Source organism: Ceratotherium simum, chromosome 1, assembly GCF_057802395.1.
Source record: "Ceratotherium simum simum isolate JZ-2026a chromosome 1, ASM5780239v1, whole genome shotgun sequence".
Lineage (NCBI taxonomy): Eukaryota > Metazoa > Chordata > Mammalia > Perissodactyla > Rhinocerotidae > Ceratotherium > Ceratotherium simum.
The window spans coordinates 93,909,167-93,936,592 of record NC_141900.1 but is presented as its reverse complement, the minus strand read 5'-3'; the positions used below and the strand labels follow the sequence as shown (position 1 = coordinate 93,936,592).

At 40.3% G+C, this 27,426-nt stretch overlaps 1 protein-coding gene across 4 annotated transcripts in view; it reads left to right on the top strand.

The window, feature by feature from the left end:
* SVOPL (SVOP like) overlaps window positions 1–27,426 on the top strand; it is a 77,009-nt gene that overhangs the window by 3,885 nt on the left and 45,698 nt on the right. For 2 of the 4 annotated variants that reach the window (XM_087431398.1, XM_004430711.3), the window contains exons 2-6: window positions 8,019–8,137; window positions 8,312–8,403; window positions 18,181–18,279; window positions 23,884–23,955; window positions 26,088–26,212. In XM_087431398.1, the coding sequence (XP_087287524.1) occupies window positions 8,056–8,137; window positions 8,312–8,403; window positions 18,181–18,279; window positions 23,884–23,955; window positions 26,088–26,212 (470 nt within the window). In that variant the 5' untranslated portion in view covers window positions 8,019–8,055. Of the gene's footprint in view, window positions 1–8,018; window positions 8,138–8,311; window positions 8,404–18,180; window positions 18,280–18,889; window positions 18,973–23,883; window positions 23,956–26,087; window positions 26,213–27,426 lie in introns of those variants that run through there. The other 2 variants (XM_087431394.1, XM_087431406.1) reach the window with 2 other exon arrangements.

Below are 27,426 nucleotides of genomic sequence, written 5' to 3'. Positions count from 1 at the left end.
ACCTAGGGAGCATTGTGAGCAACTGCACATTGGTTCATTTTTTCCAAAAAGAATTTTTATGGTAAAAGAAATAGCCTTTCTAAAATTTCAAACTCTGCAGAAAAGTACAAAGAAGAAAGAAAGGAAAAAACAACCTAAATTCTCCCTGCCACAGGTAATTCTTTCCTCCCCTTCTCCTGGCCAGCCCCTCATTGTCCTTCAGGTCTCCATTGAGACGCACCTGCAGCAGCCTCCCCAGGTCTCAGGACTGGTAAGGGACCAGTTAGAGAGGGCCAGTTAGACCTTGTGTCGACAGAGTAGCCTCCCCGTAACTCTGAGACCACTTGTTCCCACTTGAAAATGGGCCTTTATTCCCCACTGGACTGTAAGCTCTTTGGGGGCAGGAACCCTTTTCATCATATTTTGTTGTCTGATATAGTAATAGTGCTCCACAAATATTTGTTGAAAGACAAAACACAGTTTTGGACAACATCTCCCCTGAAATCTCTATGTAGGTATGTATTAAACTGAACTTTAAAAAATTGGGATCATTATATACATACATATACATTATGGATACATATACATTATATATACATGCATATTGGAAAATGCTTTTTAACACTATATAGACTTTCACTCAAGAGCTTTTAAATGGCACTGTTACAGGAATATCTTATTATTCGTTTAGCCACTTCTCTACTGGTGGGCAGTTAGGTTGTAACCAATTCTTTTGTTATTGTTGTTAAAAGAAAAGTGTGGTGGCCTTTCTTACACCTGTATCTTTGTCCACCTTTGACTACCTCATCAGGATGAATCCTAGGAGTGAAATTGCCTAACTAACATCATTTCGTCTTTGCCTAATTGCCTTCTAGAAAGGCTAAGGCATGTACACTCCCATCAATAGCTTCAGTGCCTGTTTCCCTTACACTGGGTATAATCAATCTTTAAGATTTTTGCAAATCTTATAGAGGAAAATGATAACTCATTTTAATTTGAAGGCATGGTAACAAGTTAGGTTGAACATAATTTCATAGATTTATCAGCCACTGTATTTATTCTTTTGCGTTGGTCCATCATGTCCTGACCCCTCTGTCATTTTCTTCCTGACCTCAAGAGTTTTTGTTAAACACATATGTTTCAGATATTCTGGTTTTTGTTTACATTTATTTATATTTATAATTTTTAAATTGAAGTAATAAGTACACATGGCAAGAAATCAAATTGTCAGATGGGTTTATAACAGGAATAAACAACCTCCTGCCTTGACTTTCCCCATCCCCAGAAAAATTTCTTTCAATTATTTGTTTTTACTTTCTCTGGTGATTACCTTTAGAGTCAAAACAACATAATTATACTTTATTTCTTGATTTATCTACTTAGCAGTATCAATCCATTACTCACTATGAAAGATGATGATTTATGTCATAATTTCCTCTTTGCCAATGTCCCAATATTTTATAAATATCTTTTTTTAAAGCCAATAATAGAAGTGTTTTTTGTGTTATTAAAAACTCTGCATAAATATAATTTTAAATGCAGGATGTATATTAGTTTACATACCCATTCCCTCTTTACATTTAGGTTGTTTTCCATTTGTCATTGTTAAAATAGACTTAGATAAACTTGTTTGTATAGAAGGCATTTTCCATATTTACATATTTCCTAAGGGCAAATTCCTAGAACTAGAATTACTAGTTTAGAGGAAATTAGTTTTTAAGGCTTTCGATGCATTGCCAAATTGACACAAACTATTTGAAAGGCATAGAATAATGGTTTTCAGGTGGGGACTAGGTATAGCATAATGGTTTTCAGGTGGGGCCTAGGTGGGGCTCATTGTATCAGAATCACCTGGCAAAAATTTTCAAACCACCTGTGTTGCTCCACACGCCCTCCTTCTTGGGGTTGAGAATCTCCGGTAAGGAAGGAAGAATTGGGCTTTGGGGCAGTGGTGTGGTGCTGGTAAACGTTTACTAACAGGACCTCAGAAAAAAAAATAGATGCCTTCATTTGTAGTGTTGGCTAATTTCCATAGTGTAAATATTCCCACCATGGCCGATCTTAAATTACCAGTGTGACGTTACTGGATACAGAGTTGGGAAAAATGTGCACAACTGGTTCTCAACAGCTGGTGGGAGCTGGCTCCAGCACCCCACTGCACACCTCACTGGCTGGCCTGGCACACCGTCATGTCTCTTATGTGCAGGTTTGTACACACGTATTTATTCATTCTCTTTCACCCACATTCCAAGTTCCCATTCCTTTGCCCCACAGGTAGTCACTGTAATTGAATTTTCATATATCTACGTAAAATATAAAATGTTCAGTTTTGGGCTACATATTTTTATTTTACGTAATTATTATATAGTTCTTGTTCTTTTTCTTACTCTTATTTTTAATTATTCTCTCAGTTATTTTTGTAGTTATAAGTAGTATACTGATGAATACATGAAAAACAAGATATATTGGAGGTAGGAGGAAGCCATTTGTTTTAAAGCTGATTCGGCCTGACCTTGTTTTTCCAGAAAGGCCTGCTGTGGCCTGTCGAACATGCACTGTACATCTGCTTTAAACACTTACAATGTCCCAAAGCCAAGAATGATGCCTTTAAAGATAGGGATGTTGCCTCCCCCCATATCAGCATTTCTTTAAGGATAAGCATTTCTTCCCAGCAACTAAGGATCAGTTACTGACCTGCTGTGCTCACCTTGTGACCACTGACCTGCTGTGCAGCAAAGCATCTCGTGACTGCAGTAAAAGAGACATTCCCGTCGTATGTGAAGTATGTTCCTTGTTCTGAGATGCTATATCACCACTCTGCACATCCTGCTTCCTCAGAGCGCTTCCCTCCTTAGTGGAGGTTCTCTCCTGGGCTACATGGCCTTTAGGATTGGCTCATGATAAAGTCACCCCAGTTTGATTTATAGATTGATTATGGATTATTTGTATTGACAATACTTATGGCTGGAGTTTTTATACTGATCCTGTTGGTGCGCTGCCTGCCCATCCCTCCGTCTTTCCTCGCTGACTTCCACCTCTCATCTTTGTCGTGTACAATTTTACTGTCTCATTGTCAAGGGTATTAACATTTCCATTCAGTTCTGGAACCACAGTCAAGTCTGCGTGTTTTATGCAAATGCTGACTGAAACCTGTAAATGAATAAAGAGCCATGTAAATATTTTTATTTTTTATGACCATGTAGATATTACTTACTCTAGGAACGAGCGTTATTATGTTTATTTACATTTATAAGATTACATTTATTTCTCTAAAGGTCCAATGTCATGACGGAAAGGAATTCTCTTTTCTTTATCTCATCAACTGCCTAAAACCATGCCACGCTTTAGTTTTCTTCATATTATGGAAACAAAATAATATGAGTCTCTTTTTTAGTCGAGGAAAATATGAAATCTCGAATGTGAATCTCCCTTTCCGGGATCAGCTTTTGTAGGATCCCAAAAAGGAAACCCCAACTCCAGTCTCGGGAAGGCGCGGACCCACAGACACAGAAGACCGAGCTTGATGCAAACGCAAGAGGTTTATTAAGCGGAGCTCCGGGTCGACACGTATCTCTCGCAGGAGACAGAGGAGTCGACCCCGGACCTTAAAGGGCAAATTCTTATATAGGGTTTGGGAGCACAAAGCGGGAAAAGGTTGGCGCAGTCTTACATGATTGGCTAATTTAAAACATTTAAACAGTTACATTTTATGGCGCGAATTGCTATGGCGCAAAGCGATTATCAGGTTACACACACGCGTTCCCATCTGGACCCCCTCCACCCCGACCCTCCCAAACTTATCCCTCTGGAGCACTCTCTTGTTCTCAATTCTTCCCCGAACAGTTTAGGGTGGGTCTTTCATGAATAGAGTCAGTCAGGATCGATAAACGTTCCCCCCTATACCAGGAATCCTTAGGGCGTGGAGGTGCCTGTCTCTAAGGTAGTAACTTTTTAATTTTTAATATAATTTTTACTTCCTTCACTTTAATCCAAGAGAAACTGTGACGTAGTTATCTTGAAGGTAACACCTTTGGCCAAGCTCTCTGTGATGAATCACTTCTCTTTGTTGATAAGAGGAGTATGTAGGATAATTATGACCCATAGAGCTACCTACTCAGATGAAAACACACACACTCACTTGAAATTAAAACTTGTTCTGCTCCATAGTAAGTGGCAGATCTGGGTTTCTTTTCTTGCCACTCAATACAAAAAGCAAGGAGACTTGCTGGAGATAGTCTTATCACTCCTTCAGAACGGAAGGCTTTATGATTGTTAAAATCATAAAACATGATTAGATTGTTATGAGAAGTTATAAAACTCGACTGATTGAAGAGATTAAGTGTTGACTGAAGATTGAGCTTATTGTTGAGCATTTTAGTTGTAGCTGAATTTAAGATGAACTTACTGGGATTTAAAAAAATTATTTTCCCACCAGACTAAGTTGTTTTGTTCTCTAACATGACAAATGGCCAGAATCATTTTTGGTTTTTAAGTCTGCTGCCATGATTTGCATTACTATTTTTTAGGAAAAAAATTGATGTAATTTACATACAACAAAATTCATCATTTTAAAGTGTATAATTCAGTGATTTTTAGTACATTCATTACATTATGCAACCATCACCGCTATCTAATTCTCACTGAATGATCTTGTTTTCATATTTTGATTAAGTTAAATCTATGTTAATAGTTCATCTTCCCATCTAGAAACATGATGTTCAGTTATAGGCAATTTTTAATGTGTACTGAAGTCCTTTTCATAATCAAGAGAAGGTGATTTTTCTCCTAACTACTTTATTTAAAAAGTTATCAGATGAAGAAGACTCCTCCTTGGGGCCAGCCCCGTGGCCTAGCAGTTAAGTGCACGCCCTGCTGCTGGATCCTGGGCACACACCGACGCACCGCTTGTCAGGCCATGCTGTGGTGGCGTCTCACAAAAAATGGAGGGAGACGGGCACGGATGTTAGCTCAGGGCTGATCTTCCTCACACACACACACACACACACACACAAAACACTCCAAAGGGTGTTTGGACAATATCTGAAAAGGGAGCAATAGAAGTTCTAGAACAGTCTGTCTTCATGAATTTTAGGCCCTCAGCTGGGCTGAGAGACCAATTTTCACTTTTTCCACTCTGAAAATAAGAGCTTTTTGTCCTTTTCATGGTCTCCCGTGGGAAAGAGGATTTCATGGACTTATTTCTGAGGGTTATTGATCTATCTCCCATCTGGGAATATTTGTGTCTCTGTGACAATGTTTTAAGAAAACAAATAGTATCTGTGTTACAGTATAGTTGTTTCTCTGTGTATCTTTGGTGTCCCCAGCTAGATTAAAAACTTCTTAGGGCAGGGAACATGTCAGACCCTCCTCCTCTCCACAGGAGCCCGCACAACACAGGACACAGAGCTGGCACTTAGCAAACATTAACGACTTGATGTGCTGCTGGGCAGCTGCTCTGGGCTGTTTTTGTCTTCTGGGAAAAGGAGACCTTTGAGTCCTGACTCTGCTACTTTCTAGTGGTCTGACAATGGAAAAGTCATTTAAGAATTTCAGAACCTTATTTTTTGAACTATTTGTTTTGAAAAGCGTTACACATCCTCAAAAGCAGAGGATAGTAAAATGAAACCCCTATGTCCCCACCATCCTCCTTCAATAAATTTCAACATAAGGCCATGCTTTTTTCATCCATACACCCGTCTACTACTTATGCACCCTTTTCCCACCCTACTATTGAGTTATTTCAAAACGAATCCCAGACATCATGTTGTTTCATCCGTAAATATTAAAGTATGTATATCTAAAGTATAAAGACTCTTTTTTCTTCCATAGAGATCAATTCATTGTCACACCTAATGATGTCCTCAGTAATTCCTTAATATCATCGAACTTCCAAACTAGCTTAGATTTCTCTGATTTTCTCTCATCTCTTTTTCGTCTCATTCTCTTTGTTCTTGTTTTTACAGTTGGCTTTTTTGAACGAGGATTCAAACAAGATCAACTAATTTATTTGGTTGATTTGTCTCTTTTCTTTTAGTCTATATGCTCTCCTTTCCTCTTTTTTTCCTTGCCATTTATTTATTAAAGAAGTTGGGTCATTTATCCTGTAGAAATTCCCACATTCTGGATTTTGCTTATTGCATCCACATGGTGTAGTTTAACATGTTTCTTCATCCCCTGTATAAACAGGTAGTTAGAGACGCTTGGTCAGTTTCAGGTTCAATTTCTTTTTACAAGACTATATCATAGGTGTATACTTCCAGCCTATTGCATTTCTTCAGGAGCCACATGATATCTGATTGTCTCTCTTTTAGTTGCATTAGGATTTTTCAATGGGTTTAGGTGTTATCAGTCTTATCCATCTCTTAGTAAAGTTCTCCATCAGACTTTCACCTAATAGTTTACCAGCCATTGGTGATCATTGCCTAGATCCGTTATTTCTTTTTTTTCTTTCATCAGGAAGATCAGCCCTGAGCTAACATCTGATGCCAATCCTCCTCTCTCTCTCTCTTTGTTTTTTTGCTAAGGAAGATTGACCCTGGGCTAACATCCATGCCCATCTTCCTCTACTTTATATGGGACGTGGCCACAGTATGGCTTGACCAGCGGAGCGTCGGTGCTCGCCCGGGATCCGAACCTGCGAACCCCAGGCCACCATAGCCGAGCGCTCGCACTTAACTGCTTGCACCACCGGGCTGGTCCCAAGATCCATTATTTCTTTAGGAGTTGCAAAATTGTGATAATTTAATTCCATCCTTCTTTCTGCATGTATTAGCTGAATTTAGAGAATACTTTTCTTTCATCAACTGTTTGGTTACCCTGAAATACAGACAATTTGTACAAGAAAGGCAAGATATTTACTAGTTTTCAAAATGAGTTGGTTTCTTACTATTCTCCAAAGATGGTCAATGAGATCTTCATTTTAGTAATCCTGTGAACAATCGATTTTGATGGCTTTGATGTGTTTCAATTCTTTGCAATCATTTTTCTTCTTCATATATATACATATACATAATGAATTCACATTGATATTTCCAATTCAAAATTAGGATTATAAGTTTTTTTTTTTTTTTTGTTTTGTTTTTTTTTTTTTTTTTTTAAAGATTTTATTTATTCATTTTTTTCCCCCCAAAGCCCCAGTAGACAGTTGTATGTCATAGGTTCACATCCTTCTAGTTGCTGTACGTGGGACTCGGCCTCGCGTTGGACGGAGAAGTGGTGCCTCGGGGCGCGCCCGGGATCCGAACCCGGGCCGCCAGCACCAGAGCGCGCGCACTTAACCGCCAAGCCACGGAGCCGGCCCAAGGATTATAAGTTTTTTACATAACTTTGATTCTTATATCCTTTTTTCTCACACTGAAAATCTTTGTTCCTAATAATATTAACATAATTACTTATTTGCTTTATCCTACAATATGTACTAGTATCAAGACAATGATACCAATGTTTTTACTAACAATATGATTACTGAGAACAGATTAGAATTTCTATTTATCCCACTAGGTACATAGAGTTAAATTACTGTGTCAAAGTCATTTGAAAGAAATTTCACTAACTGCACACTCAGCTTTCTTTGCTTTCTTTTTCTTTTGATTTTTAGGGTTAAGAATCCTTTTTAGGGTTAGATACAAAAAAGGGGATAAAAACAAGTGCTCCATGAGTTTCTGGCAGAATTGAATGAAAATGAAATATGGGAAAGCACACTATAATACATGGTTACACTGTAAACCACAGGATCTATGGGAATGTAGAGTGCTGGCTATTGTAATTCTCTCTCTGTATCAAAGGCCATCTTCACTCCCAGTCAGAGGACGCTATTGGTCAAATTGTCAAGGGCTTGCTCAGGGTTGATTACTAGCCACCAGGGCCCAATTGTCTCATTTGACCATTTAACCTCTCCATGTTTCAAGTTCCTCATATGTAAAATGGTAATAAACTATAATACTTACTTCAAAGATTTTCTGTGAAGAAAATTAAAGGAGATTAAAGGAGAATATGCACTCAAATTATATTTCTTTTCTTCTTCCCTCCCCTACTTCCAGCAGGGAAGCTGTGCAGGGAATTTGAACCATTTAGAACATGGCAACCAAGCAGACAGAACCGGTCACCACCATTAGCCTTCGGAAGTTGAGCTTGGGGACCCCAGAGCCACAGAAGAAACGTAAGATGATCATAGAAGTCTCTAGTCTTCAAGTTGCTGCTTAATCTTTCCCAGTGTATTCACTAGATTTTATAGTAATGAATTGGTTTTCCAACATCCTCCAGGGTGAGCGGTAATCCACACACTTTCCCTCCCCACAGAAACTGTTCCTTTCACTTTGCCTTTTCTTGTTAGAGTCAAAGACATTCACCGTGGAAGAGGCTGTGGAGACCATTGGATTTGGACGTTTCCACATTGCCCTGTTTCTGATCATGGGCAGCACTGGGGTAAGTGCCCCTTGGAGATCGTTTGCATCTCTCATTGTTGGACACATAGAGTCTTCCAATGACCTACAGCTTGGGGTTGTCCATTCAGGGAGGGGTGTGAAAGGGAGCAGGAACCCTGTGAGGTGGACACTCCAAAAATAATTTTCATCTACCTTTGGTAGGCATTCGGTTATGAGCAAATGAATATCTGTGTCTCTGTGTTCTGGGAGTTCAATAGTCATTTTAAAAATTGAAGTGCTGGGAAGAGAGGAGAAAACTGTGGTATTATTCAAAGAAAAATTAGACACATGGTTCTCAAACATTTTGTGCATAAGAATCACCGGGGACACCTGTTGTAATTACAGCTTTCCAGATCCTTTCAGTGGCACTGATGAAGGTTTGTTATTTACCATCTGCTATTTTGAGAAAAGAAGAGTGACAGCTCAGCCCAGGGCTTTCATAAACAGTGGGACGTACTACGAAACCACTATTTCCCCCATTTGTAGTTGGAGTGAGAATATGTTAAGAACCCCATATTGAGATTTATAATGATAGTGATCACAAGACAGAATGAAAAATATAAGAGAAGTGATCAACACAACAATGGTTTCAGGTGGGAGATAAAGATAACTAAGAGGGAGACCAAGAGCAAACACTAGAGAGCCCCGACTCTCACTGCTCAGCTAAATAGTATAAGAAAAAGGATGACGTGAGCTGGAGACAGCATGCGACAAGTTCTGGTGCATCTCTCAAAAGCCTTGGCTTCTCAGGAGACAGTCTAGTGTAGAAAGAGAGAAAGGCAAGACATGTCCTAGTTCTACTTTTATAATAACCAATAGCACAGTGTAGCACATTTCTTCATCTGTAAAGTCTCACCAAGGCTCCAAATTTTTAAGAGTCTATATTTCGAGAAACAAGTAGATATGAATCGGTAGGGTTTTATCATCAACTCTCCTTTACTTTCAACCAGAACGTCTCCACTTCTGTTTTGCATATTTGTTTTCTAGTATGGTTTCATTTCATGGTCCCCTTGGCTTAAACAGTGTTGGAAACTCTCTGCATCTTTTATCTTCAAATATGTTGGGAACCCTGTCTTTTCTTCCGTAACAGCCCTCTAGCAAGTGAAAAGAAAATGTAGAAATTTTTTACCTCCCCAAATCAACCAAACCACCCATATAAGGGAAGTGCCTCTCTATTAGTGGTTATCTGTATTAGAAAGAGGGTGCCATTGTACTCCCCTTCCAAACAACAATTATGATGTCTGTATAGGTAACCCCTAGATGTCCGTCTCCAGATTTATGCCCACGGAGATTGTATGTCTATTGCATATTCACATTTGATGTTGTTGTGAAATGGCTCCTGGTCTTCTTTCAGTGTTTTGTAGGCTGCTTCAGTTCTTCCCAGCCCACAAGCTAGGAAGAGCTTTTTACCAGGCCGCCCCCTCCCTAGCTCATACACACAAAGGAAAAGAGAACTGTTTGTTTGAGTGTGGTAACCAAACCCCGCCCCTCCCCCGCCAGTCTTAGGATGGGCTGTTTTGTGGACCAAGACTTTCTCATGAGGATAGATACACTGACAGTGGCAGGTGTGGGAGATCAAGATTTGGCCACCCTGAAATCTATCTCTTTACCTTGGTTGTTTTCTCTAGGGACATTTGACCTCCTCCACTAACTGCCTAAAGAATTTGACATGGTAGCTCCTTCCTGGAACAGATCTATCATGATGGCTGTAAAGATAACGTAGGGTAAATGTTACAATAGGAAAGGCACCAACAAGCCCCTCTTATCAGAAGTTCTGTCTCTCTGGCCACATTCTCTGGATGACCCTGCGAAGAGTTGCCAGACAATCATTTACATTTATAAGGGAAATCTCCATTTGTAAAGGTATCTCCCTCTCTGTTTGGAGAAGAGAGGGGGATGAGCTCATCTCTAGTGACTTGTCAATATGGAAGGTGAGGCCTTGAGCTACATAATAAACCTTACTCTTGTTTACTGTGCTTTAGTGGTAATCTCCTATAACTGACTCCCCCCACCCCCAAAATCCTCCTTTGTCATTGGCTGAAAAAGATATTTAAGACGAGAATTTCTGCTATTGTGTTAAAAAACGCAGTGTCCCTGCTTTCTCCCATGTATACATGTTATTAAACTTGGTATTATTTTCTCCTGCTAACCTGTCTTGTTGATTATTTGGCCAGCCAGAAGAACCTTAAGGGAAAGGGCAGAGGGAGATTCTCCCTCTCCCCCGACAGTTTTGGCATAGTCGCCAGGAGCCACACTGGCTGGCAAGTTGCCTTCTCTGGCTGGAAGACCTGCCTTCTCCCTGGACTACTGCAGATGATGAGATACGGGAACGCCTGACGAAAGCCGGCAAAAAGGTAAGACTTCTTACCACGTCAGCCTCCCGGAATCTCTATCTGCGGAGTCCAGCGGAAGGAAATGGTGAGAATTTTTTTCTCTTTCTAAATTTAGATTGGCAGGAGAAAATATTTGGGAAACTAGTTTCTTGGGCTTTTAGTGACTCTTGGTTTAAATTTGGTAGAGTACTCTTGGTTATGATCTTGATCCCTTTTCCTCCCAGAGGTAGTCTCTATTTTTCTCTTTTGTCTGTGTCTTTTGTCATAAGAAGGAAATACCATAGGGTAAGACGCAGGCATAGGCCCTATAAGCCTGCTGTCTGGGCCGGCCCCACAGACTGATGAGTTTGCAGGTCTCACCAGACCAGCGTCTACAAACTTTGCTGTGGGTTATTATGCACATGAAGTGAAGGCCACTGCCAAGGGCATCTTGGAAGTCAAAAAGGCCGCAAATTTGGTGGGGGTGGGTCGAGCAGTTAAGAGCCATTAGGGCGCTCGCCACTTTCAGAAGACTCCCGTGTCAGGATAAGTTGGGTCACGGAACGGGGTAGATGACACAGGTCCCCCGCCAACTGCAAGAAAATGTCCGTGCAACGACGAGGTACTCTGTAAAGCACACAGTCCCCAACCCCGTGGCACCTCCCCCTCTAGGTATTATTCTGGCTCCAAGAGACCTAAGGCTTGGCTAAAGCTGTCATTGTGCACAGAAAAAAAAAAACAAAAAAACCGGATGAGGTTTTTCCTTCTGTCTTGTTCTGTGTCCTGAAAAAACTTGGCTTTGTGACCAGTGAGAATATTCTCCTTGGTCTCCACCATACGAAAGGTGCATTTACCGGGGTGCACCTTGGTGGCCAGTCGAGTAGACTGGGGTTCCGAACTGTCTCTTTGTCCGGCTGTGCCAAGCTCTCAGGGGAGTTTGTCATAAAAGGCCCAGTCCATAAGGGCTTTTGTCGTCTTAACCATCGTTGCTTGTTAGTGCTGGAAAAATCCCATTCCATTATCGCCCGCCCGGTGTCACAGATTAGCGGGTCTGTGACTGGAGGCGTCCCACACTATTGTGAGAGACCAGAGACACCGTTTTCACTACACCATCCTTACCGCCTGTGCAACGAAGGTCTTTACTTTTTCTGAATATCTTTGGGAGTAAATTCTGTAGATCATGGGGGCTACATCATCTGCGCCCTCACCAGGGACGCCTCTTGCGTCCATGGTAGATTTATTCTAAGCGTAGAAAGTTACCTCCGGGTCTTTCCTTAAAAAGGCTTATTGGTTCGAGTCACTATTGGAATAAATATACAAATGAAGATCCTACTCGTCAATGACCAGACGACGGATCCTTTGAATTAGAAAAACTTCTAAATTGGGGGAAAAAAATGTTTTGAGAGCTCTCACATAATTATTTATTTGGTACCTAAGAAAAGGCCAAAAAAAAAAGAAAGGAAAAAAATTTGACTAGCCTTAAGACCTTGACTCAGGTTACAATTAAATTGAAAACATGTAAAAGTATAAGTGTTGATAAGATTATAAAGGTTAGAATGTTTGAGCTAATTTTATATAAAGAGGTTACATCAACCTTGCCTGAGTATGTTTTAAAATGTCTGACTGAGAATGCTCCCCTGGTCCAAAATTATAAGACCAAGACCTATTGATAAAAATCTTAATGATAACTATGTTTAAAGGTATAAGAGGTGATAAAATTTACATGAAATTTTATAAAAAAAAAACTGATGTTATTTCTATTACAGAACTGGTTAACAAAAATAGTAATTTAAATGATGGCTAATTTTATCTGAAGTCTTATAAAGTCTTATAGGCAATCTAAATAATTATTGGGAACAAGTAAATAGTTGTGAAAAAGATAAATGTTGGATGAACTTTAAACAATAATTATATGTTATGGTGGTTACAGCTTCCAAACTCTTTTTGGTGACTTTTAGAGTTTTGCTAAAATTTATGATAAAAATTCTCTGAGTATCATCATTTCCAAATAAGATAAAATATTAGACATTGATTGCTAAATGTACGTTTGTCTACTTTTGGCTTTTCATTACAGAAAAACTAAAAGGTGTTTTGGGTCTATTGGTAAACGTGTTTTATTAAAAGATTGTACTATAAAGTAACATGTTTCTAGAAGTTATGAAGTGTTTATAAATTTTCCAAGCCACAAGATACTAATGTAAAAGAAAGTTTATAATGGTTTACTTAGTTTTTACTTACAAATTGAAGTTTCTAAAGGTTAAAATTTCTAATTAGTATATGTAATTGAAAATTAAAAAAAATATGTCTGTGTACAAAGGAAGTAAGATATATAAAGAAAAAACAAAAAATGGAAATATTTTGTTGGTTGATTAAGAAAGATAAATTTGTCCTCAAGTACTAGAAGAGAAAAAAAAGACATGGGACAAATTCTGAATGTAAAAAGAAAGTTATAGAAGGTTTGTGAAAGAGGAATTCTGAAAAAAGAGTTTTTGCATGGTCAAGTTGGCTAAGATTGAAATGAATTTAATTAAGTAAATGAGTTTTAAAGATTTTATTTATTCATGTTTTTTTTTTTTTTAAAGATTTTATTTATTTATTTTTTCCCCCAAAGCCCCAGTAGATAGTTGTGTGTCGTAGCTGCACATCCTTCTAGTTGCTGTATGTGGGACGCGGCCTCAGCATGGCCGGAGAAGCAGCGCGTCGGTGCGAGCCCGGGATCCGAACCCGGGTCGCCAGCAGTGGAGCGCGCTCACTTAACCACCAAGCCACGGGGCCGGCCCTATTTATTCATGTTTTTCCCCCCAAAGCCCCAGTAGATAGTTGTATGTCGTAGGTTCACATCCTTCTAGTTGCTGTACGTGGGACTCGGCCTCGTGTTGGACGGAGAAGTGGTGCCTTGGGGCGCGCCCGGGATCCGAACCCCGGCTGCCAGCATCAGAGCGCACGCACTTAACCGCTAAGCCACGGAGCCAGCCCGAGTAAATGAGTTTTAATAACAAAAGTAAACTGGTGCAAAATTGAAATTTCTCGTAAAAAGATAATTTGCTTAAACTTGATAAAGAGGTTATAAAAGATTGTTCTTTACCTTTGAGTAAGTCTACCCAAAAAAAAAAAACCTGTTAAAATAATTTCCTACGTTCAAAAGACTGAAGTCTCTCTATTAAGGCTTTTTAGACTGTTAATGCTCTGTTTGCTTTGACTTTTTATATTTTGACAAGCTCCCCAAAATTCATATCTTAAATAAAGACTTTATTTTTACTTTTTTCTTTGAGAATTTTCAAAGGGCCCTGAAACTTCTCAAAGAAATTTGCTCTCTTCCTATAAGGAAGAAGACAAAAAAATTTGCTCTCTACCTATAAAGAGAAAGATACTAAACTTATTAGGCTCATTCAGTATGGTAAATTACATAAAAAACATTGTGAGACAAGTGATGATAAGCCTGCTTAGGTGGTATTTTGTGGGTTAATGTTAATGATATAGGCGTTTTAAAATTGTATAACATTACTAAAATTCTGATCTGTCCTGATTATCAGTCATAATTCTGGTTATTATTTTAAAATGTTGTACGTCACAAAATTAACCAAATTTCTTTTGTCAATTGCCATTTTGAAGTCTTGTTGTTTACAGACTTATTTCTTTGCTCTAATGTTTTTACAAAATGTTTCAACTTCAGAAAAATTCATGGAAAGGACTCTGATATTTACACTGGAATACAGGTTTCTGACAAACTTTCTGATCATAAAACTGAACTTGGTAAGAAATTACAGAAATCTGATGGAGAAACTGACTTCATGAAGCTGCTAACAAAAAGACTGGGATTGAGAATAGATTACAAAGGACTAAATGTACTGATAAAGATGATTATAATTTTTATGATTTTTCGTTTAAAGTATTGCTAAATTTTTAATGTTTTGTTTTTTCAGATTTAAGGAAAACTTTTTCTCTTTTCTCCTGAGCTAGCTATGACTTATAACAATTTAATAAATGATATTTTTGTGAGTAAAATTGAAATATTTATCTTTTTCTCTCTATCTGATCCCTCGAATTTAGAAACTCTTAGTAAGTGAGTATTGTTGTTTTCATGGCAATATAGTTATTTACATAAGTTCAATAAGAATCTGTTCTCCTTATAACAGGACACAATTGAAAACACTGGGTCTATTACCAAAGTTGTGACTAGAACATCATATTTACAATATAACCATACAGCTCTTGAGGAATGAAGATTAGACTTTATGGAATAAAGCCACGTGGAAATATTGGCCTGGTACCTTTATGTTCCAAGCAGCACTTACCAGGATAAATAAAAAATGTCACTTATCTGGCAGGTACAAGGAACCTCCAAATATTTTGGGGAAACCTCGGAAGAGAGAAATTCACCCAAATCTATAGGTATTACAGGCAACGTCTGATGACAAAATCCTTGGCTTGGCTTTCCTGGCCTCGAGAGGCCTTTGAAGTTCAATCTGAGATTCCTTATAAAAAGTTCCAGCAAAGCAGATTTAAAAGAGCCTATGTGATCAATTGCTATTCTTGCTGTACTTATGTAAATAATTGGGCCAACTCTATTGAAACTAGACTTATTTTGCAAACTAGTTAGTTTTAATTTGGCTATCTTTGATAAAAATGAGGGTGATTTTAGAAAAAAAAAATTATGTTTCAGTAAAAACTATAGTATACATTTGTGGATATTAGATCCTAGTTTTGTTAATTGTCTTTTGAGGTTTTTGTTTTATATCTGTTGACGGGACTGGACCCTGATTTCTTCTAGTCTCCTAAAATATCTGGCTAAAGATGTCCAAACTAACGTTTTTGATTTTTTCCATCATTTTCATTTGAAATCACTAAAAACTGAACCTGCCCTTTTTCCTGAAGCCTTACAAACTAAAGCTGATGGACTTGATACAAACTTAAGAGATTATTTGATGACATCATCAGAGACATTTTAAACTGCAAAAGATACTTTGACGCTGACATCTAAAATTCTTCTTCACTGGCTGTCCTCTGAACTCAAAAACTGCTTTACAACTTACTCTAACCATTAACCTTGTTTTTCTTTCGTTTACACAGAAATGCTTCTATTAAATACTTGATTGCTTGCTTCCACAATTAGGCGTAACCTTGAGAGCCCACCTGCATCACCATCTTCCAAAATAAACTTAATTGAACTGATCTATTATCAAGACTAAGAAATGTGTTCAGTGAGATAAAACAATCTACCAACTCAGCTTCTGGACTATAAAACTTCTTTAAGTTTCAAAAAGATTGTGAAACTTATAGTTTCAAAGGCAGGACTGTGGGAGATCAAGATTTGGCCACCCTGAAATCTATCTCTTTACCTTGGTTGTTTTCTCTGAGGACATTTGACCTCCCCCACTAACTGCCTAAAGAATTTGACATGGTAGCTCCTTCCTGGAACAGATCTATCATGATGGCTGTAAAGATAACGTAGGGTAAATGTTACAATAGGAAAGGCACCAACAAGCCCCTCTTATCAGAAGTTCTGTCTCTCTGGCCACATTCTCTGGATGACCCTGCGAAGAGTTGCCAGACAATCATTTACATTTATAAGGGAAATCTCCATTTGTAAAGGTATCTCCCTCTCTGTTTGGAGAAGAGAGGGGGATGAGCTCATCTCTAGTGACTTGTCAATATGGAAGGTGAGGCCTTGAGCTACATAATAAACCTTACTCTTGTTTACTGTGCTTTAGTGGTAATCTCCTATAACTGACTCCCCCCACCGCCAAAATCCTCCTTTGTCATTGGCTGAAAAAGATATTTAAGACGAGAATTTCTGCTATTGTGTTAAAAAACACAGTGTCCCTGCTTTCTCCCATGTATACATGTTATTAAACTTGGTATTATTTTCTCCTGCTAACCTGTCTTGTTGATTATTTGGCCAGCCAGAAGAACCTTAAGGGAAAGGGCAGAGGGAGATTCTCCCTCTCCCCCGACACAGGCATGGCTCCTCCTGGCCACGGTCTATTCGGGCTCTTGGTCAGAGGCATTTGGAGCAGTAGCTGGGTTTCAGGGCCTCATGTGACCAGGATGTGTGTAACAGCATCGCAGGAGAAGAGCAGCCTCAGTCCATGACCAGGACTTCTGAGTCCTGGTCTTCTCTAAGATTCTCCATGAGGTCTTCTAAGACCTTCTGATATAGTGCTACTCCTCTATGCCCCACTCCCTCCCTCCTGGCTGGTCCCTCTCCCCTAAGGCTATTATATCAGAGTAGGACAGATCCTTATCCCTTATTGGCCTATTTCCTCCTAAGCCCCTTTAGAAGAGTGGAGTCCTGATTAATATTGACCCATCTGCTCTATATTACTGAGGAAGATAAGTTTAATAAATCAAACATTCTTCTGAGGTCATCACGCTATCTCTTAATCATAATACTTTTTGGGCTAAAACATACCAGCTATCTGAGCTCCAAACATGACTACAATACTCTCTAAGAGAGGATAGCCATTATGATATACTTCAAATTCCCACATACTAGCTAACATCACTACACCTTTTTCATCGCAGACCCCCAAGATACACAAATATAAATAGTGCCATAATAAATAACCCATACAAATATGCTATTGTTATCAACAGAACATGTCCCAAATTCATCTTTCCTCCCTTTAATTCCCCCTTTTCCTTCTTGATACCCTTGTCCCTCTCAGTGATGTCATTATTCATGTCTTCCTCCAGACAAAAAGCCTTTGATTACCTTTGACTTCCTTCATTATTATCCTGTACAGAATTTCTGTCATCCTTTTCTATTTATTCTTTCAATTCTTTTCTAGCATCTACTTCTTCCTTTCCCTAGGAGATAAACTCACCCTGTAATGGATTGCAAGATATGGATAGAAGATGGTATTCAAACTTTCTGTTGAAAGAAATATCTAGTAGCATATCTTACACTGTTTGCTAAGTAAACATTTCTTCCAGATGATGAACTCATATTGTCTTGTATTTGTTGCTTTATTGTTTTCTGGCTTTCATGAACCTTGCCTCCATCCTAGCTTCTTGAGATCAGGAACTATTTCAAAAATCCATTTGCAAGGGGTGTGCCCTGAGATCTTCACGATGATGAGTATAAAACAACAAAGCTAGGTTGATGAGGATGCTGGTGGTTGGCTAGGTTCACCCACTAACTAAGTGACTGGCCCCCACACAACACCCTCACAGCGTTACAGTGCAAATGCATGGATCAGCAACATCATAAGTGAATATGTGTCAGAAATCTTTGGGGGCCTTCTCAAATTGTTCAAACTGTAAATGCTACATCCATGAAAGCCAAAGTTCTACTATACATCTTTATCCTACTAGCAGTGCTGAGTGGGTACACAGTAGGTGCTGCCTAAGTGGGGGAGGGGAAGGAGGAGGTTAGGACTTGAAGGATGATGGACAAGTAGACGTGGGAAGAAGTGGTAACAAACTAGCACTTAGACATGGCATTTCCCTCCTTCTTCATTAAGGTTGCCGAGGCCATGGAGATCATGTTAATAGCGGTTGTGTCTCCTGTCATCCGCTGTGAATGGCAGCTGGAAAACTGGCAGGTGGCATTAGTGACCACGGTGAGTGCCTTCTTCCTGTACTGCGAATGTGCCAACTGAGGACCCAGAGCTTCTGCTCCCCTTTCCCCATCCCACAGGACTGAGAGCCAAAGGATGCCTCACCATGTGGCTTCCAAAGTTCATGGGTTTGCAGGCCCAAACTAGCATTCGAGGCCTTTTTTCCCCTTCCTCTTTCCCCCTGGGGAGCACAACCTTGAACTGCTTATTTGCCAGCCCCTGGTAAAAGCCCCGAAGAGATAAATGCGAATCAGAGAAAGTGACTCTTGTGTCATGGGTTAGTTATGGTTTAACTAACTATTAATTATTAGTTCAGGGCCGGCCCCGTGGCTTAGCGGTTAAGTGCGCGCGCTCCGCTGCTGGCGGCCCCGGTTCGGATCCCGGGCGCGCACCGACACACTGCTTCTCCGGCCATGCTGAGGCCACGTCCCACATACAGCAACTAGAAGGATGTGCAACTATGATATACAACTATCTACTGGGGCTTTGGGGGAAAAAAAAATTATTAGTTCAGATCACTAAGAGGCTACTTAGTTGGACCATAGTGACTTAACAAATTACCAAATCAACCTCACTGAATTGTATTGTGTTACGCATTCGACTTTTCTCAAAGACCATTATGAACAGCCTTACGACTGGACACCAGGTTTTGCTACAAAGTGGAATTAAGGATATCATCCACCATTCTTTCAAAAGGTATTTATTAAATACCAACGAATTGCCAGTAGACTGTGTGAGCGCACGTGTGCATGTGTGTTGGAGGGAGTACAAGCAGTTCCACATTGCTTAAATAGAGAGAAAGAAGAGGAAACAATAGGAGGCAAGGTTGCAGAGACAGCTGGGGGCCAGAAGTATCTCAGAGTCTGCTCATGGACTCCATTCTGTAGACCACTGGGCCACTACACCCCAACTTGGGCCAAAGTGCACAAGCTCTCCAAGCAAAAAATAGTTGGCACAAATTTTTAGGACAGTTTTTCAAATTACTGTTTTGCATAACAAAAATCAATTTTACCTAAACGCGTCGTCGACTTCATGCTCATTACGTATTTCTCATTAAATGAATAGTAAAGTACACCTTTTATCATGCAGAGCTCTGCTAATTTTTTTTTTAATCTTAAGAGAGGCTCTTAATGCATAAAAATGTTAGAGGCAAGGGGCTGGCCTGGTGGCACAGTGGTTAAGTATGCACCTTCCTCTTCAGTGGCCTGGGGTTCACAGGTTTGGATCTCAGGTGCAGACCTATGCACCGCTCATCAAACCATGCTGTGGCAGCATCCCGTACACAAAGTAGAGGAAGACTGGCACGGATGTTAGCTCAGGGACCATCTTCCTCAAGCAAAAAGATCAAGATTGGCAACAGATGTTAGCTCAGGGGCAATCTTCCTCATAAAAAAAAAAAAAAAGAAGAAGCAGCAAAGAAAAAAAATGTTAGAGGCCACACCGTGGATGATGGGGAGCCATTGAAGGGATTTAGAGAGGGGCATGGTCCATTTCTACGAACGCTGAGGAGACAAGTTTGGAAAGTGGGTAGGTTAGGACACTGTGGCGGTGGTGAAGCGACAGTGCATGGAGGTGAGAAAGTGTGTTCTGGAAACAGGAGGTAACATCAGCTTAGGTGGTCACATCAGCCAAGGAGGTGAAAGAAACACAAGGTGAGGAGTGGAGCATTGATTTATTTGGGTACTGAAGCTGGTTTTCACGAAGGCAGGACTTAGAGAGAAACACTGTGAACCAGGTGCCAACATCTTCACTGAAAAAGAGAGTGTCTAGGAAGTAGGTCGACGGTGATGGGTAGAGGACGACAGAGTCAGATGGCAGAGGCCTTGAAGGAGGATAAGGTCTGAAAGAGAGAGAGAGTTATGGTCTGAAGCTGGCAGTGGAGAATGCCGGAAGTTTCCCCCCACCCCCTCAACCTTCTGAGGGTTGTGGGCAGAGAGCAGTGGAAGGCTGCAGGGGAAGGAGTGCCCCACCTCTCGCTCACTGCCTTTACCAAATTCTACCTGGGAATTTTCATCTGTGTTGGGAACCAGGAAAAATTCTCCTTCACTTGAGGAACTGATCTGATTCTCCTCTCAGATAATGTGCATTACATGCCCAACTGTGTTTCTTTCTGTGTCCTGGAGGCTGCGAAATTTGGAGCCCAGTCACAGCAGCAAATGTACAAATCTGCCCTTATTCTCTTAGTTCCATTTCCCTCACGAAAATTCCTCTATTCTTAATTCTGTAGCACTTGCTTCTTTTTTTTTTTTAAAGCTCTCTCTAATACTTTTAGAAAAGAGAGAGGGTATAAATAAGAATAACCAAAGATTGTACCTGGGCTTGTAATTAAGTGACTCAGCATTTTTCATTTTCTTCTCCACATAAAATATAGTTACCACTTAGAAAGCATTCCTTGTCAATCCTTGTACCTTGATGGTGATTGCTGTAACGTTATGTGTAACTATAACTGCTCCACACCCCACATGTAGGTATGCATGTCTTCACTCCTGAGAATATTGCATCTGTCACTCCCACAAAATTATACATATCTTCCTCGACTTACAATGAGGTTATGTCCCGATAAAGCCATCGTAAGTTGAAAATATCGTTAAGTTGAAAATGTATTTAATACTCCTAACCTATCGAACATCATAACTTAGCCTAGCCTAACTTAAATGTGTTCAGGACACTTACATTAGCCTGCAATTGGGCAAAATTATCTAACACAAAGTCTATTTATAATAAAGTGTTGAATATCTCAGGTACTTTATTGAATACTGTACTGATAGTGAAAAACAGAATGGTTGGATGGGTCCAGCATGGTTGTAAGTGTATCATTGTTGACCTTCTTGGTCACGTGGCTAACTGGGAGCTGCGCCTGCTGCCCAGCATTACGAGAAATGATTGGACCACCTGTCGCTAGCCTGGGAAAAGATCAAAATTCAAAATTTGAAGTACTCCTTCGAATTTAGTTTCTACTGAATATGTATTGCTTTTGCACCATCATAAAATCGTAAATTGAACCATCGTAAGTCAGGGACTGTCTGTATTACATGGTACAATTTCTATATTTACAGCTCCCATTTCATTGGTTGCATTCGTATTGTTTCTAATGGAGCCTAAAGAGGCTCCTTAATATCAGCAGTAACATGACTTCCCTTGTTAGGTGGGTCACAGCTCAGAAGACTTCTCTAGGTCATGCAACTCGTCCAAGATGTGGCTGTTTCCTGCTCTGAGTTCCTCACCTCCTCCTGTCCTCTCGTCTCTGTCCTCCTGGCTGTGAGTCCCATCTGACTTTGGCAACTGTCTTCTGGCTCACTGACCACAACCTTGCTATCAGGAGGGGCCCAGAGTGATATAGCAAAGAGGCAACATTTTCACCATCTCCCAGGCTTCCCAGCCCCCAACTCCAACTCCACTTTCTGGATAACCTGGCTGAGCAGTGGTTGATGAGTAACCTTAAGGATTGTGAGTGAACCATGTCCCCCACATTTTGTAAATGAGAGAGTTAGTGCTGAAGTAACAAAACTTCATGTGGTGCATAAATCAGAAACAGAAGAGTCATTTTTAAACTAAAAATAAGTACCTGCAGAAAAGAGCAGAACTTCCAAAGGGAGGGAGGAGGAGTTGGGGGGCGGAGGGGAGAGTTCTATGTCCCTATGCCATCTCCCACACAGGATTGCAGAGTTCCCAAGCTTTGGAGTTCATATAGACTTTGAGTCAAGCTTCAGGTTACAGACAGGCTTAATAGTAAACAACTCAACCTTATGAAAGTCATTCCTTTACACTGAATGAAAAGAAAACAAGAAAGAAAATAAAAAGTCTGCCACTTATGGGAGAGAACAGTGTAAACTTTACATTTAATCTTATTCTACTATTTCCTTCACCTTTATTAATCAGCTAATTTATTTTAATCCAGTTGCAATTTAGTTTATTTACACAACACAGCATCTCAATAAACAAAAGTATTTTAAGTCCAAAGAGCCAGTTTCCTCCTTGCCTTAGGCAGTTTGCTATTGTTTCCTTTTATTCAAGTCCAGTAAAAAGAAAAAATATTAGTTAGCCTTTCTCTTCTTGGAGGGAGTTTGATAATTTCTGGCCAGTAATAGAAACTGCTTAATTTCAGGGGCACCCAAAGTTTGGAATTCACCAACCGATATGATTTTTTAAAAATTGAGTGGCTGACATAGGGTTGACATTAAAAAAATATATGTATTTGACAAGTAAGGCCATTAGAAGAAGAGGAGAAAAAGGCAGAAAATCTTGCCATCGACTACCATCATCTTTCAAGAAAGAAGGGCACATTACTACCAATAATCAGAAAGAGAATTATTCCAGAATAAAAAGCTCTTCACACTTAATAAATTTAGATTTTTGCAGAATGTATCACATTGTCCTTATTTTTACCTTTTTGCTCAGGACTGGCTAGATTTCATTACGGTGCAGCATCTACCCCAGGACTGGCATTTAGAAAGCACTGGCTTTTTCCCTCCCAGTCCAGCCTGAGAAGACAGTGCACAGAGGAAAAGTATAGCTTTTGTCATTGAAACATAGACATGATGGTTTTTATAGTTCCCAGTAGAAGAAATGCATTTGAGCCTTCCTTATGAAGAGTGAGGAAGGGAGAAAAAGAGAAAGCAAGGCAGGCAGCAGAGAGAAACAGAGCTTTTTCATTGAAAAAGTGTTAGAAATGTCAGCTAACACTTTTCCTTTGATTTCCCTGGAAGCAATTAGTTAGGGATCTTACCAGAAAGGAGACCCAGTGGAGCTTGGAAGCGCTTGAAGGAAGAAAAACAAGCTGTGTAAAGGCACAGACGTTAGATTACAGCTCAGGCTGAGTTAAAATGCTGGTATCATCTCCAGGTTCTTGAATTTTATCAGGGGACGACAAGCCATCGTGAGAACAAGTAAGGAAAAGAAGTAGGTTTATATTAGTTCTGAAGAGTGTTTCTAAATGAATGATGGGTTTTGGTGTTTGTTTAAAGTTTATGTTTACCTATAATAATATAAAGGAGACTCCTTCTAAAAGTCTCAACTTGTGTGTGGAATAAGGCTGAGCATGAATGGAGTAGTTTTTTCTTTAATTAAAGTGGAAATTCAGGGGCCGGCCCCGTGGCTTAGCGGTTAAGTGCGTGCTCTCCGCTGCCGGCGGCCCGGGTTCGGATCCCGGGTGCGCACCGAGGCACCACTCCTCCAGCCATGCTGAGGCCGCATCCCACATACAGCAACTAGAAGGATGTGCAGCTATGACAGACAACTATGTACTGGGGCTTTGGGGGAAAAGTAAATAAATAAAGTGGAAATTCACAATTATGCATCTGAGTAGAGCGGGGCCAATGCCATCATCTCAGATCAGAGGGAAAGCAGTTACCTGCTCCTTCGACCCCTGTTTCCACCTGGCGGCAGTGTCTCCAGGTGTGGGGTCGGCCAACAAGAAGTTAACCTCTGATGCCCTGAACGTGTTCAACAGGAGTTAGGGGAGAGCTTTGTGAGAACACTCTCTTCAACTTCTACCCCTCGCACACTTCCAGTCTACTTTTAGTGAAGATGGATGAATGCTTAATGCAGTAAATTAGGGTATTATAACAACTCTGTTTAGAGGATAACTTCTTCTTACCCCACCTCCAGATGGTGTTTTTCGGCTACATGGTATTCAGCATCCTCTTTGGCCTCCTGGCTGACAGATATGGCCGCTGGAAGGTAGGTTGGCCTCGAAGGATGATTTGGAATTTTCTTTTGGGTATTCTTTTGTGGCCGTGTCAACTTTGCTTCTCTTTAGTGGACATTTCCCTATCAATTCCCAAGACAGAAAGTATGGAAATGTCCTTCTCTGATGTTACATGCCTGGATTCCAGGCTTGTCTTCTTGCTTTCTCATCTTTTCCTGAGGTACCTCTCCCCATCCCTTGTCCCTGTAGTCCAGGTATGGAATTGATGGATGCGCGTAGTTAGAACATATTACAATGTGGGAACTTGCACATATAAACAAACAGCTTCACATTAGTTAACTTGGGTATAGCTTTGAAACTAAGCCACTTGCTCAAGGTCACCCACCAACTGAGATTAAGCATGAGGACATAAACCTATGTCTTCTGAGTATAAACCCAGGTCTCTCTTCTTTTCTTCTCTGATTTCTGGTGGGCAAGTCCTCTCCAAGCACAAGCACAATGGGAGAAGCCCCCAAGGAAACCATTAATAGAATTGGCAGTATGTGTTAGGTACACAAAATAAATATCATCGACTCTTATAAATTAATAAGAAAGCACAAGTATCTCAAAAAATGTAAAGAGCATAAAAAAGCATTTTACAAAAGAAGAAATAAAATAGTCAAGAAACCTTGAAAAACAATCAACCAAAAGCAGAATTGATAGCAGCTCAATACAAGGTTGACATGAGGGAAGCCATACTGTAGAAAAGAAACAATATGGTACCTTTGAATGATCTCTGATTAACTAGCTCAGACATGCTCTATGGATTTTATGGCTTCTCCCAGCTGCAATAAGTCGTTAACTTTGTTCTTTTGAGTTCCTTAGGAGTGTGATGGCCCCCAGGCAGAGAGTTTTTATGCTGATAGCCATCATCTACGACAACCGAAAGATCAGGGTATAGGGCGTTGCACTGGTCTCTGATGCATATCCAGTAAAACAAAAGACTATCAGGAACTAAGACCAGATGTCTGCCTCCACCTGGAGATCAGACAGATGCCCCCACCTGGAGACCAGATGCCTCCCCCACCAGGAGACCAGCCACCTATATAACTGGCCTGTAGTCTTTGTTCTGTAAGATGTTTTTTTTCCGGACAGTAGTCAGCCATCTTCCCTCTTGCTAGCAAGCTGTAATAAAAAGTCCTTTCTCTGCTACCACCTTGCCTCTTGACTATTGGCATGTCTTATGGTGGGCAGATGATGCCTCCCCTTGGGCAGTAACAAAATTACACAGCAAGATATAATTTTTTCCTTATCGAATCCATATCAAACATCAAATCTATAAGGAATTATTCTTTGTCTTAAAGAGCCCTGCAAGTGTACAGACACCCTCATATACTATTGGTATAATTTTTCTGATCATCAGTTTGGCAGTATGAATCAAGAACTTTGAGAATATCCAGTCTCTTCACCTGATAATTTGCCTTCCAGAAATCTAGCATGTTTAGATCATCAGATAACAACAAAGATTTATGCATAGTCATTGTCACAGCTAATTTTGATAGAGAGAAAATGTGAAACAACCTCAGCATTCAACGATCGGGGAAAGGTTGATGCATCACATTACGTGTGTCTTTCCACCAGAATCTTTTGCAGCCATTAAAAATATGTTTTCCCTTACAAACAGGGAAAATAGGGTAAAACTGTGTTAATGGTATTTTCCCTGGGTTGGAGAATCAAGGGTGATTTAAATATTTTTATTGGTGTTTTTTCTTCCATATTTTCTACTATGAACTTATATTATCTTATAATTAGTGAAAAATATTAAATTTTCTACTTGTACTCATTCCAACACAATGCTTTGCTATGTTCCTGACATCCCTGTGAACAGGGAGCTCAAGTTTTCACAGTCTGATTTACAAGTTCAGTTTCCTACTGCCTGTGAGGGTGGGCAGCTGGGCAGTTTTGAAGAATGGTCTAAATGCAGAATGTCTGGGCTTTCAGACAATAGAAAGGCATGGACTGTATTGTCTGATGATTGTGTGGGATCAGTGAGCTTGCCATAGATTAGCTCCTCAGAGAAGCAAATATCTGGATGGAAATTAAAAGTCACCTTCAGAAGTTAGATTTTCTCTCCTACCTTCCATCGAGGCAGGTCCCATTAATGTGTCTCCTTTTCTTGCTTCAGATTTTGCTCATCTCATTCCTGTGGGGAGCCTACTTCTCCTTGCTGACCTCTTTCTCTCCCTCGTACATCTGGTTCGTCTTCCTGCGGACAATGGTGGGCTGTGGTGTGTCTGGCCATGCACAAGGGTAAAGTCTTCCCCTAGAGGATCCTTGAGAGAGATGTGCACACCCACTGATGCTCACAGGCACACTGTGCTTAATGGACTCATAGCATCAATAGACTTCACTTGTGCTAATTATTTTTGAGCTTTTTTTTTTTTAAGCAATGGCTGCTTATTCCTCTAGAAGAAATATATTTGTTCATCAAGATGATGTTTGATGGTGAGACTAGCAGACTGCTAGATTGAGCATCTGTGAACTTTTTTGTTCCTGCGGCTGATCATTATTATTATTATTATTTTTTTTAAAGATTTTATTTATTTATTTTTTCCCCCCAAAGCCCCAGTAGATAGTTGTATGTCATAGCTGCACATCCTTCTAGTTGCTGTATGTGGGACTCGGCCTCAGGATGGACGGAGAAGTGGTGCCTCGGTGCGTGCCCGGGATCCGAACCCGGGCCACCAGCATCGGAGCGCGTGCACTTAACCACCAAGCCACGGGGCTGGCCCTGATCATTATTTTTTAGATGAATAATATTTTGTTAGACTAAATGGGAATAAAAAGTGCCGTATTAGGTAGGTAACAAAAATATCAACCCAAACACCATCTATTAATTTCTTGAGAATTTAGTTTGGCCATAAGCATCTTTAACATTTACGAATAACCATTGTAAAGTGCCATCGACCTGTAATTTAAGACTGTGTCATGGGGCCGGCCCGGTGGCGCAAGCGGTTAGGTGCGCGCGCTCCGCTGCGGCGGCCAGGGTTCGCTTGTTCGGATCCCGGGCGCGCACCGACGCACTGCTTGGCAAGCCATGCTGTGGCGGCGTCCCATATAAAGTGGAGGAAGATGGGCACAGATGTTAGCCCAGGGCTGAGGGTCTTCCTCAGCAAAAAAAAAAAAAGAGGAGGATTGGCGGATGTTAGCTCAGGGCTGATCTCCTCACAAAAAAAAAAAAAAAAAAAAAAAAAAGACTGTGTCAAAGTGAATTTGCAAAGCAGGGTGAGACGTGCTGAAAGAGACGTGCTACTGCTAGTCTTCTGCCCTGGGATGGGTGTGCACTGTGCTATTGTGCATGGGTGGGAACGTTGTTATGCTAAATGTTCAGCAACTTGGGAGCCTCCCTTACATTAACAAGGCCCCTCAAGCTATTCTCTCCTGGGCGCCTTGGAGCAACTTACCCTTAGAATGTACTAGGAGATGTCAAAGCACCTAATTATTGTCTTAATGTGTTAGGGAAA